A 12651-nucleotide genomic window follows, 5' to 3' on the forward strand; every position below is an offset into this window, starting at 1 on the left:
AATCTTTACTAAGAGGAAGTTTGGGGCTTTAATTTTCTCCATTTTGGTGGATTGTTTTCTATTTTATTTATCTGTTCATTTTAATTATTAAAGCTTTCTCGATTTTTTTTTAAAGATTTTATTTATTCATGAGAGACACAGAGAGGGAGAGACAGAGACACAGGCAGAGGGAGAAGCAGGCTCCATGCAGGGAGCCCAATGTGGGACTCGATCCCGGGACCCCAGGATCACACCCTGGGCCGAAGGCAGGCGCTAAACTGCTGAGCCACCCAGGGATCCCCCGCTTTCTGGATTTTTAATTTAATTCTTTTATAGTCTGAGAGCATACACTGTATGATTTCGGTTTTTCAACTTATTGAGACTTATTTTATGACCAGGACATAGTTCAAGTGCATTTGAAAAGAAAGTGTATTCTGCAGTTGACCATCATGGTCTGTAAATATCAATTTAGTTACAGTCAAGGTGGTTGAAGTGTCCTTCAGATCTTATATACTTGTATTTTTGTCTAATTCTCTTAGGTACTGAAAATGAGGTATGGAATTCTCCACTGTGACTGGATTTATCTGTTTCTCTGCTTCATTGGTTTCAAAGCTGTTATTAGGCATATGCACATTTCTAATTTTTCTGACATATATTGATCCTTTAGATGTCCTATATCACTAGAAATGCGAGTTTCTTTTGTCCCATGTTAAAATCTTTGCTCTGGTGTTACTGTTTTCATGTGTGTCTTTTTTTTTTTTTTCTTTAATCCTTTTCCTTTCAACCCAATTGTGTTGAAAGGAAACACTTTTTCATCAAATCTGCCTTGTAATTATATTGGACTTTCTGTTTTCTTTTTTAAAAGATACAGTTTGTAGAACAAATTTCACATACCATTAAATCCATTCTTTTAAAGTCCACAATTCAGTGAATTTTAGTACATTCCCAAGTTTGTGCAGCCATTTTCCACTGTCTAGTTCCAGAATATTTCCATCACCCACAAAAGAAGCACTGTACCATTAGCATGCATTCCCAGTTACCCCCTACCCCCACACACATCCTCTGGCAATTTACTTTTTCTAATTTACTTTTTCTCTCTGTGGTTTTGCCTATTCTGGACATTTCTTTTTTAAACTTTTTTTTTTTTTTAATTTTTTATTTATTTATGATAGTCACAGAGAGAGAGAGAGAGACAGAAACACAGGCAGAGGGAGAAGCAGGCTCCACGCACCGGGAGCCCGATGTGGGACTCGATCCCGGGTCTCCAGGATCGCGCCCCGGGCCAAAGGCAGGCGCCAAACCGCTGCGCCACCCAGGGATCCCTCTGGACATTTCATATAAATGGAAGCACACAGTATAGTAGTGTGTGTGACCTTTTGTGTCTGACTTCTTTCACTGAACATGTTTTAAAGATACATCTCATGTTCATTTTCATGGCCAAAATACCGTTCCCCTGATTGGATCTCCCACATTTTGTGTGCCCACTTCTCCGATGATGGGCACTTTCTGTCCCCCTGAGGCTTGGCAGTGCCCTAGGGCACAGCAGCAGCTCATACATCCCATTGGCCAAGTCTCTTTGTTGCCTGGTTGGACCCCTGTCTAGTTTTGCCTGCTATTTTGTTCACCCTTCCATACCTTTTACCACATTTGTAAGATATTTTGTCCAGATTGAAGACCTGTTATCTGTGGAAAGGTTAATCTGACCAGGCTGCTTTGCTGTCACCCAAAGCCATAGCTGTCCCTCACCTTATCCATGGTGTCCGTCATGATAGCAGTTGGCCAGGTTGCCCTCCCCCTTGATTGAGCCAGTATAAGCCCTGACTGGAGGAAACCCCCAGGATGGCGCTCTTAGCACTGCTGAGACTTGGCTCTTTCTTGGTCTCCCTGTTGTAGGCCTTCATGAGGAAGTGGACTACTCAGAGAAACTGAAGTTCAGTGATGATGAAGAGGAGGAAGAAGTTGGGAAGGATGGCAGGCCTAAGTGGTAAGGATCCCCCCATCCTTCTTACTGTAGCCAGATGCACACGCATCTGGTGTTACTTATTGGTACAGCCGTGTGCTGGTCACCATGCCAAGTGCATTTCCTGGTCACAAGCAGCCTCATAGGGGCAGATATGGTTTCCATGCTGCTGATGGGACAGCTGTGTGGGACTGGAGCCAGAGTGTACATCCCGGCACGCTTGGCTGGCTGGCTGGCTGAGTCCTAGTGGTTTTAATCACTGTGCCAGTATTTTCCTGAATGAGTTTGGACACCACTTGTTCCACAGATCACTTATGAATCTGGTGCCCAGAAAGGTTTCTCTGGCTAGGCAAGTTTGGGATACTATGGGGTTCAACTTACTGCTTTACTCCAAGGCTGCCCAGAGCCAAGGGTATGTGTGCTGGAGCATGTTGGGGATCTTTGAGAGATATGGGAGAAGCGCTGAGTGGGGTATACCATATTTCCTGAACTTACTTGACCATTTCATTTTTTTCTGCCTTTTTTAGATTATTTCATTGGACTAATTTACCTATAATGCTCTTTGGAAAATACTTCATTGTAGTTTGGTCCCTCTAGTTTTGGTCCCTCTAGTTTTTGGTCTTAATAGCAATAGATTGATTGTCTAGTACTTTTTTTTAAAATTCATTTTTAAAGTAAACTCCACACCTAATGTGGGGCTTGGAGTCTTAACCCTGAGTTCGAGAGTCGAATGCTCTACCAACTGAGCCAGCCAGACTTCTAACTAGAGCTTTAACTAACTAGAGCTTTTTTTTTAGGAAAGATTTCATTTATTTATTTGAGAGAGAGAGAGAGCACACACAAGCAAGGGAGGGAGAAGCAGACTCCCCGCTGAGCAGGGAGCCCTGATTTGGGGCTTCATCCCAGGACGGGATGATGACCTGAGCCGAAGGCATATGCTTAACCCACTGAACCACCCCGGTGCCTCTGGCTAGTACTTTTAAAATAATACCTATGGCTGCTTTAATTTGCTTTTTGACCTATTTTTTTGAATACTAGCAAACATGAATGCTTTCCTTTGTATGGAGTTGCTTATTTCATTTGTATATTTATTTATTAGACTTATTATTATCTGCTTTAAAATGTGATTAGTGTTTTATATCCTTTAGATATTAATGCTTTGATGGGTTTCCATTTGTCGACTTTATTGTCAATAACCAAATGTCTATAGTTGAGTCTGCCGCTCTTTTTCTTTGTATTCCGTGTCGGTTGCTTCAGAACCCTTCTTCTAAAAGGAATGGGGAGTGACCTTCTGCTACTTTTTCTCCTATCCACAAATAGTTAACTAATTGAAGCTTCTCTAATTTATTTTAATACTGTTTGGTTTTAACTGAAGCTTTGAGTGCACTTGAGAAATATCTGTGGGTCAGTTCTTGGGACCCTAAGCCCAGAAGAAATGGTGAGCAAGAATTTAAATCAAAGGGAAAGACATAAGATTTTACAGACTCGAGAAGCAGTAGGACACTCTGTTCCTTATCTCTTATAGCTAACGTGAATGAAGTATTCAACTGAACGAGTTAAGAGTGGATTTGGACACAGTTTTACTGCTGGCTGTGACCAAGGATATCTCAAATTGAGAGTCCCCAAAGCATTCCCTCCCTGAACCTACACTTTTTCTGGGGGTTCTTTGGGTTGATTATGAGTCTCTTGCTCCAGGCTCCCGGGTCTTCCTTACATCTTCTTTGTCTCCCTGTCCATGATGGGTTCCCGACACTCCCCTGGACCCTGTCCCTTCCTGTTCATTGTCTCTGGGCCATTGGGACCACATCCTTTCTTTTCTGGACTATTCAGAGGGTAGCCAGTTTGTGTTCTCTCTCCACATTGTGCCTTAGTCATCTTTCCTGGTGGGTCAGGAGCCTTGTGTGGTCTTGGCGCCCCTCAAAGTGGTGTCAAGAGTGGTTGCTGCCCTGCTGTGATCTAAGCCACCTTACCAGCCTCATCTTCCCTCTACCCTCCCTACATGTGTGCACATGGAGACATACAGACACATACATACTCATGACACCTGACTCCCTGCTGTTCTCTGAACTCCTTGATGTGTGTCTGGGGCTCTTTTTACACAAAAGATGTGCTTGGTCACCGCATACACATTTTGCCCTTGTGCCTTGGTTGCTCCTGCAGCATGTAAAGCACTGCACAGATCTCCACTCCCTTCCAGCCTCTGTTTGGAACCCCTTCTCCCCTTTATCATACTGCATCTGCTTGGCTTCCTCCTCTTGCTCTCTGTATTATGGCATCATTTAGTGAGCTGTCTTTTGCTATTTGGAGGAAAATTGAATACCTCCTTTATACAAAGCGCAGGGAAGGAGCCAAATTCTAAGGAGAAAGACCTTCATCTGGGATTCTGGGTTCAGATCTGTTCACTCTTCCTGGGAAGACCACTCCCCAACCTTTATGAGACTCTGTTACCAGCCCTTTAAAATGGGAGAGTAAGGACTTATTTTCCCATAAACCAAGTAATGGCTTTGGAATGCCCCACCTGTAGCTTTGTGTGTAAGAGTGACTTGGTAAATGTTGGTGCTGGATTTTGGTGTTCTGGGTCTGTCCTCTCACACACAGTGGGGTAGATCTATTCCAGGGAAGGACACTGGTGTATGGATGGCTGGCTTCCCCCAATTCCTTAGGCCCTCTGATGGGTAAGACCATACCACGCTTGGGCTGACTAGGAAAACTCATCCTTGCTGTGGTCTGTCCCAGGAGCAGTTGGGACCCCAGACGGCAGCGGCAGTTGTCAATGAGCTCTGCAGACAGTGCTGATGCCAAACGTCCCCAAGAGGAAGGAAAGGACTGGGGCGAAACAGTGGGTGTGACCCGTGTCGTCCGGAAAGTGCCAGAACCTCAACCACCTTCCAGGAAACTTCACAGCTGGACATCCGGCCCTGACTACCAGGTACCACAGTCACTGGAGGGGTTCTGTGCCTGTTGTTAGCTGGGAACTGGGGACACACACACACGAACACATGCTCTTTTCAGATTCATCTCACTAGAATTCTGAGACCGCAGTACAACAAGTCATCTGGTTGTCTGTCCTATGCATTTGTACTTCACTGAGTTCAGTGGCTAGGTTTCTGAAAAGTCCTAGGTGGACATTTCTCTCTCTTGATTTTTCATTAAAAAATTTCTTTTAAAATTTGGAAATAGTCACAAACTTACAGAAATGTTAGAAGCATAATACAAAGAATATTTTTCTCTGAACCATTTGTAGAGTAAGTTGCCAGCCTGGTCAGGCCCTGTCACCACGGAACACTTATATTTATTTTCTGCCTCCTAGATAACCACGGTCAAAACCAGGAAATTAGCATTGATATACATCAGTGCCATCTGATTCTCAGACCCCATCCAACTTGTACCATTTGTCCCATCAGTGTCCTTTGTGTAGAAGAATCCAGTTCAGAATCACATACTGCCTTCACTCTGGAATAGTCCCCCAGCCTTCCTTAACTTTCATGACTTTGACATTTGTGGAGATTGTAAGCCAGTTATTTTGTGGAATGCACCTCAAGTTGGTTTTATCTGGTGCTTCCTCATGACTGGGTTCAAGGTTTCCATTTTTGGCTAGAATGTCTCAGAGATGACACTGATTCTTTTGCTTGTGCCCCACCAGGTGACAGGAAATTCCACTCTGTCCATGCTCTGCAACCTTCACTCTGATCTCTTGACTAAGGTTTTCATGTCCACCCAATTTCACTCTATGGAGTTTCTGTCTTTCACGTTTGTAACTGATAAGAAATTGTGTGGAGATACTTTGAGACTATGACTGTCCTGTTTCTCATTGAACTTTGAGTTTACTTACTTTTATCAGTGGGTTATAATCTGTTCTTTTCGTTGTTTTGGAGCTGCAGGTATTTTTTATTTGGCTCGCAGGAACCTCTTTAAGCTGGCATCTGTCCTCCTGTCCCACTCGAAATTGAGCACTTTCCTTGCTTTCTGATTGGACAAGCTTTTTTTCTTTTTTCTTTTTTCTTTTTTTTTAATTCCAATCTTTTTTAAAAGTAATCTCTACACCCAATGTGGGGCTTAAACTCACAACCCCAAGATCAAGAGTCGAATGATTGGTCTACCATCTGAACCAGCCAGGTGCCCCGGGACAAGCTTTTCCAAGGTCATTTTGTCTTGTCCTTGCCTTGATCAAGGATCAGCCCTTATGATATTTAGAAACCAATATGTGAGTCCTAGGGGGAGTGCTCACTGCTTTTGGGGTGTTATTATTCCTAGGCCTTCTTGGTGGACAGGGTGAGGAAATATGTGTATGTATATACAGATATACATATGTGTACACATATATACATGTTCACATCTTTATTATTTCTTTTTTAAACATTTCATTCATTTATTCATGAGAGACACACACACAGGGAGAGAGACAGAGACACAGGCAGAGGGAGAAGCAGGCTCCATGCAGGGAGCCCTATGTGGGACTCGATCCCAGGACTCTAGGATCACACCCTGGGCCGAAGGCAGGCCGCTAAACCACTGAGCCACCCAGGGATCCCAACATCTTTATTATTTCTTTTTTTTTTTTTTTTTTTTTTTTTTAAAGATTTTATTTATTTATTCATGATAGACACAGAGAGAGAGAGGCAGAGACACAGGCAGAGAGAGAAGCAGGCTCCATGCACCGGGAGCCTGACGTGGGACTCGATCCTGGGTCTCCAGGATCGCGCCCTGGGTCAAAGGCAGGCGCTAAACCACTGCGCCACCCAGGGATCCCATCTTTATTATTTCTATATCTGTATGGAGAACCATGACTTCACAGTGATACGTCTGGTTCCACACAATCCAACTTGGTTCTCTCCCCTTCTGTATCTATAATTCCACTTTCCCATTGTCCCTAGTATTCACACTTACTTGATCAGTCCCCCTGTGTGTGACCAGTCTCCCATTTTTGTCCCCATCCTCTCTCCCTTGCACAGATGCCTTCCTCGCCCACTCAGCTGTCAGTGCCCCCCAACCCAGTCCCAGCCCCACGTGGATACCCTGAATCTCCCTGCTGGGCCACCTCTCCTTATGAATTGAATCCTCACCGTGCTTGGTTGGGCTCTAACTCCCACACTAGCCACATCTCCACATGGACACCCTCTTCTCCCTGCCTGCGTTCTGACCACCTGCTCTGAACCACCAAGACTGTTTGGTGCCAGATGCCTGCCTTATTGTTCCAGACTTCATGACTTTGAGACTGATTGTTCGGGAGGCACAGAGTTAGGTCTGAGAAAGGCATTAACTTAAATACATTTGGCAGAACAACAATAACAGAATTGCCACTTTTTAAAAAGATTTATTTATTCATGAGAGACACAGATTGAGAGAGAGAGAGAGAGAGGCAGAGACACAGGCAGAGGGAGAAGCAGGCTCCATGCAGGGAGCTCGATGTGGGACTTGATCCTGGGACTCCAGAATCATGCTCTGGGCCCAAGGCAGGCGCTAAACTGCTGAGCTACCCAGGGATCCCAGAATTGCCATTTTATTTTTTTATTTTATTTTTTTTAAAGATTTTATTTATTTATTCATGAGAATACACAGAGAGGAGAGAGAGAGGCAGAGACACAGACAGAAGGAGAAGCAGGCTCCATGCAGGGAGCTCAACATGGGACTCGATCCCTGGTCCCCAGGATCAGGAATTGCCATTTTTAATGCATTTTGCCATTTAAGGGACTCTGGTTCCACATCTTATAAAATGAAAATGTCTTTATCTTTAGTCTTTTTTTTTTTTTTTTTATTGAGCACCTATTGTGTGCCAGGCACTGTGCTAGGTACAGGGAAAACAAAATTGACAGCTATTCTTGGAAATTACCCTGTAATTAATCCAAATTTCATTCCTGTGTTGGAGTTGTTCAGTATTTCAAGGAGGTTTCACTTTGACCTTCTCATAAACAACAATGTGAGTTAGATGAATCGACAAAGAAAAAAAAAACTGTATAATTTTATGCGTTCAGATTTCTAAAAAGTTCCAATATTTTGCAGAGGACTGGGTCTTTAAATGACAGCTAATATTGGGGCACTTTAGAAAGGCACCTCAGAAGTCTTGCGGGGGCGATCCATATACCCTTTGATTCTGTTCTTTCATTTCTAGGAGCACTGGGGGGTGAGGTAGATGATAGTGATGGCGACATGCCACCATGCATGCGCTGCAGAGTGTGGACAGGCCTAGTCCAGGGCAACAGGAAAGGAAAGTATGTGCTTGGCCCCAGTTACTTTGTGTGAAAGTACTGTCATGCTTCCAAGTTAGAAGTTCCTAATCTTCTCTGATTGTCCTTATTGTCCCTGGATTATAAGAAGTTAACTTCCAGGAGAAAAGCCCTTGGCTGCAGTGAATGTATTACATGGTGCTTTTGTGGAGGGTTCATGAGTGCACCAGAAAAGGCACAGATCTTGTTTGTTTACGTCTGAGGACTCATGACTGTTGTACGCATCTGTCGCTAGCACCCAGAATGGGAAGCTCTGTTTTGGGATGGTCATTCCTTATTGCGCTTTCAGTGACTGGTGCTCCCTTATACTTGCCCATCAACTGTGCTGTGATGTATTCCGCATGATACTCCGTTCCCTGCAGCTTGGGGAGAAACCTTCCCAACATCAAGAGGGCTTCCTACTGCTTTCCCAGTAGTAATTAGCAACCAGCTAGAGACCCAGAGTAGATAAAGTGGCCAAAATAGATGTTTTCTATGAAGAGTCATTTTGAAGCCATCTCTCTGACTGAATTTTAATTTCTTGCTCCCTTTATACCTGGAGGTTTCGGTATTTTCTTTTTTTTTTTTTTTTTTTTTAAAGATTTTATTTATTTATTCATGATAGTCACACAGAGAGAGACAGAGAGGCAGAGACACAGGCAGAGGGAGAAGCAGGCTCCATGCACCGGGAGCCCGACGTGGGATTCGATCCCGGGTCTCCAGGATCGTGCCCCGGGCCAAAGGCAGGCGCCAAACCGCTGCGCCACCCAGGGATCCCGGTTTCGGTATTTTCATGGGAGAAAGAGGAGAGCTGTTTTGCAACTTAAGTAAGAAATTAAGTGGGTCTCTGCTCCTGGCTGCTGGCCGTGGAGGCCCTAATCTTGTGTGCGTGTTAGCAGTGGCCAGAATGTCCAGGCACTGTTTGCTGTCTTGATTGCGGTGTGGAGCATGTTCTTTGTTGCACATCCACTGTCCCAAGGGGCCTCCTTTATCCCCAGCTTACACATGGGGAGTTAAGGTTTAGGACGTTGGCACTTGCCTAGACGTCACTGCAGATTAGTAAAAGACCAAGCAGGATTGAAACCCAGGTCCACCGAACACGTGACTGCTGCCTCTTGAAGAAGCTCAGGGGTCTTGGGAATGAGAACTGATGGTGGGTAGCCCATCTCCTGGGCTTGGGGCCCAATGTTTCATCTGACTTTATTCTCTTGGCAGAAGTCCTCGATGGGCAGCATGTTCCGGCAACAGTCTGTTGAGGACAAAGAGGACAAGCCACCCCCACGGCAGAAATTTGTGCAGTCAGAGATGTCGGAGGCTGTGGAGCGAGCCCGAAAACGCCGGGAGGAGGAGGAGCGCCGAGCCCGCGAAGAGAGGCTGGCTGCCTGTGCCGCCAAGCTCAAGCAGCTGGACCAGAAGTGTAAGCAGGCTCAGAAGGCGGGCGAGGCCCAGAAGCCTGTAGAGAAGGAAGTACCTCGATCTCCAGGCACCGAGAAGCTGCCGCCACAGGAGAATGGCCCTGCTGTGCGCAAAGGTAAGTGCTGGGCCCTTGTTCTGTGAACCGGACACCCTGGGCTGTTGGCGGTGCTCTGTTGTTTGCATCTTCCTGGCTTCCTAGCACAACCTGTGGCGAACAGCAGGGGATGCTGGGAAGCTCTGGTCATTGAGTTCTGGCCTTGGGCTCACATCCTGTTGCAGCTTCTGAAAGTGGGAGGCTACACACTTCGCCTCCCTGGCGTTTGTTTCCTCATCGGTAAAACAGGATGGAAATAGTATGTACCTGCCTGCACACTGAGGGGCCGCGGGACAGAATGTACAGAAAGTGCTTGGCACAGCTTCTAGATACGGAAAGCATGCTTGATAACCAACGTTGTCCCCATTACCCTCATCACTGTTCTCTTTCTGCCACTGCTCAACCAAAGATGTGGGTGCTGGAGGGCTTTAATACAAGCACAGGGTCCTTTCAGTTCATTTAAGAAAATCAGGAAGAATGTGCCTTTGTGACATTGAGAGAAGCCCGCCTGCTTGTTAGAGTACATTCTTCCTGGCGTTAATTCCGCAAAGGATGGATCACACGGCTCCCTAAGAGACATTGAACAGCACTGTGTGGCGGAGAGTAGCTCTTGCAGCAGTTTTCAAGAGTACCACCGACTTTGTTCTTTGTGATATTCTTAAATGAACTAAAAACAACTCTTTAGGAGGGAAGGATCTGATAAAAAGTTCAGTCCCTGAAAGCTTCTCAGATGAGTCTCGTTCCTGACCTGCTGGTCCTCAGCCCCCTTCTGGCCAGGAACAGAAGTCTTAGCACAGCCTGTGCCCAGCCTCTGTACTTGCTGAGATGGGGCGGTGGAGAGAGGCCAAGAAGCGGGTGCTTTGGTGTGAGCCTAGTCAGTTGAGACTGGTGCTTGGGGTGGGCCTGGGTGCTGCGTGTGTGCCTGTCCTGTGCTTCTGCAGTGTTCCTCTGGGTCCCTGAGGCTTTGCATTGGGGTTCCATCATCCCCTACAGGAGAATTAAGAATGCAGATGTCAGTTATACTTCAGTAAAGCTGGGGATCCAAAAAAAAAAAAAAAAAAAAAAAGCAAAGCTGAGACAGGGGCAAGAAAGAAGGAAATTCAGAGAGAACCAAGATGGGAGATAGTGTTGAGTGCTAGCTACCGATCAGGCAGTGTTTTAAGTGCTTTGCATGGATTATCTCACTTAATTCTCACAAAGGCCTGTGGGGTGAACAGCATTGCTCTCCTCCCTTTACTGATGAGGAAGCAGGCAAGGAGAGGCCCGTGACTTGCTGGGCCACACAGCCTTTGGATAGGACTCCTGCTGCTCAGTTGATGGATGTGGGCTGTTGCTGAGCTGGTGGCTGCTCTGGTTTATCGGAGTCCTTTTCAATAAAGCCTCTCTTGCCTGGAACCAAATCCCAGCTGCACCACTGACTGTGTGACCTCTGGCAGTTCACCTGACCTTTCGACCCTTAGCTTTTTTGCCTCCAAAGGGATGGCATCATGGGGAGTCTGTGAGCTCATGCATGTGGGGTGGTTAGCCCAGTGCCAAGGTTCAGGGCTGTGAATCGTCCAGCAGTGGAATGTTCATGCCAATAAGAGCAACCATTTGCTGTAAACATTTGGACAGCCCAGCTTCAGTGAGCTCACTGCAGCCATTTTTCTGGTTATTTGTCCTCCAGGCTCTCCTGAGTTCTCTGCCCAGGGAGCCACCAACACGTTTTTGGAAGAAGCCCCGATGGTTCCTCCAGCTGTGGCCCAGAGTGGCAGCAGTGAGGAGGGAGCCAGGGAGGCTGGGTCCCCTGCACAGGAGTTCAGCAAGTACCAGAAGTCACTTCCTCCCAGATTCCAGCGCCAGCAGCAGCAGCAACAGCAGCAGGTAAACAGGGTCACTGTACACAGATCTGCCTGCTAAGTGGATGTCCCCTCCCCCTTCAGTGAAAACAGCCAACAGAAATCTACCCTCCTCTAGCCCCATCCCCGGCAGGGGTGTCAGGAGCTGCACCAAAAACATATAGCCTTAGAAGATCAGCCCTGGCCATATGTTATTTTTCCAAGTGGTTTCTCCTGTGAATAAATAAAACCGTTGTTAGTAGCTTATTGGCTTTGTCTGAAGTTGGAAAGGAAGCGTTAGTGGTGTGTGCACTCAGTGTAGTTTTGCCGAAGACTGTTTTTTTCATTCAGAACAGTTCACTGTGGCCTCTCCTTAGACCAGTGTTGTCCATCCTGGGACCCTCCCAGGGAGTAAGGAGGCCCAGAGGGCTTGGAAAGCTGTCAGACAGGTGTGCTAGCATTTGGTTAAGGACGTAGGTTTGTAGGTGTTGAGTTGAACTGATTCGCATCCTGATCTTGCAACTTCTCTAGTCAAGTGTGGCCTTGGATGGGCCAAGAGGAATGAATTCCTGCCTTAGTATGACAGAGAGGCTTTTATGGCACCTACAGCCTGGCTTATCGGTGTTAGCAGTATTCTCTTTATTAGGGTTTCATAAATCGTAGAAGCAATCTTGTCTGCCCCAGGAAGGATGGCCTGGGTGATGGTTGTCATCATACCAATCTCTTGTGGTCTGGCTGGAGCACCCGTTGATGAGGAGTGACACGCGGAGGAACAGAAGATTACTGACGTGCATTGCACTTTGGTGGGAAACAGATGAAACATGGATGTGACATAGTTTAGCAGCTGGATGTGCAGTAAATCATTGTTAAGAATAAGCCAGCGTGGTTCAGAACACGTGTGCCTTAGGGAGACAAATCAGGCTCTTGAGCTGATTCTCCAGAATCTCTTCTAGTTGCATTTAATACCTTCACCTCAGATCTTCCTTTCCCTGGGCCCCTGTGAGATACTTCAGAAGCTCACCAGGTCCTGAGCTATAAACGGGAGGTGACGTTGTGCTTTTGACAGTGTAGTAGCGTGAACCAGTGTTGTACAGTTACACACAGGCTTGGTGGAGAATTACCGATCAGGAAGGTCTCTGGGGTGACTCCAGCCAGATGCAGCAGTAAGAGTTGCTCTACGTA

The 12651-nt window shown here is 46.1% G+C and overlaps 1 protein-coding gene across 9 annotated transcripts in view; it reads left to right on the plus strand.

Annotated features, from left to right (window-relative positions):
• Positions 1 to 12651, plus strand: part of PRRC2B (proline rich coiled-coil 2B) — a 92781-nt gene that overhangs the window by 47637 nt on the left and 32493 nt on the right. For all 9 annotated transcript variants that reach the window (XM_077851112.1, XM_077851116.1, XM_077851113.1 and 6 more), the window contains 4 exons: positions 1873 to 1963; positions 4676 to 4868; positions 9358 to 9673; positions 11319 to 11515. In XM_077851112.1, the coding sequence (XP_077707238.1) occupies positions 1873 to 1963; positions 4676 to 4868; positions 9358 to 9673; positions 11319 to 11515 (797 nt within the window). The remainder of the gene's footprint in view (positions 1 to 1872; positions 1964 to 4675; positions 4869 to 9357; positions 9674 to 11318; positions 11516 to 12651) is intronic.

This window comes from Canis aureus, chromosome 16, assembly GCF_053574225.1.
Source record: "Canis aureus isolate CA01 chromosome 16, VMU_Caureus_v.1.0, whole genome shotgun sequence".
Lineage (NCBI taxonomy): Eukaryota > Metazoa > Chordata > Mammalia > Carnivora > Canidae > Canis > Canis aureus.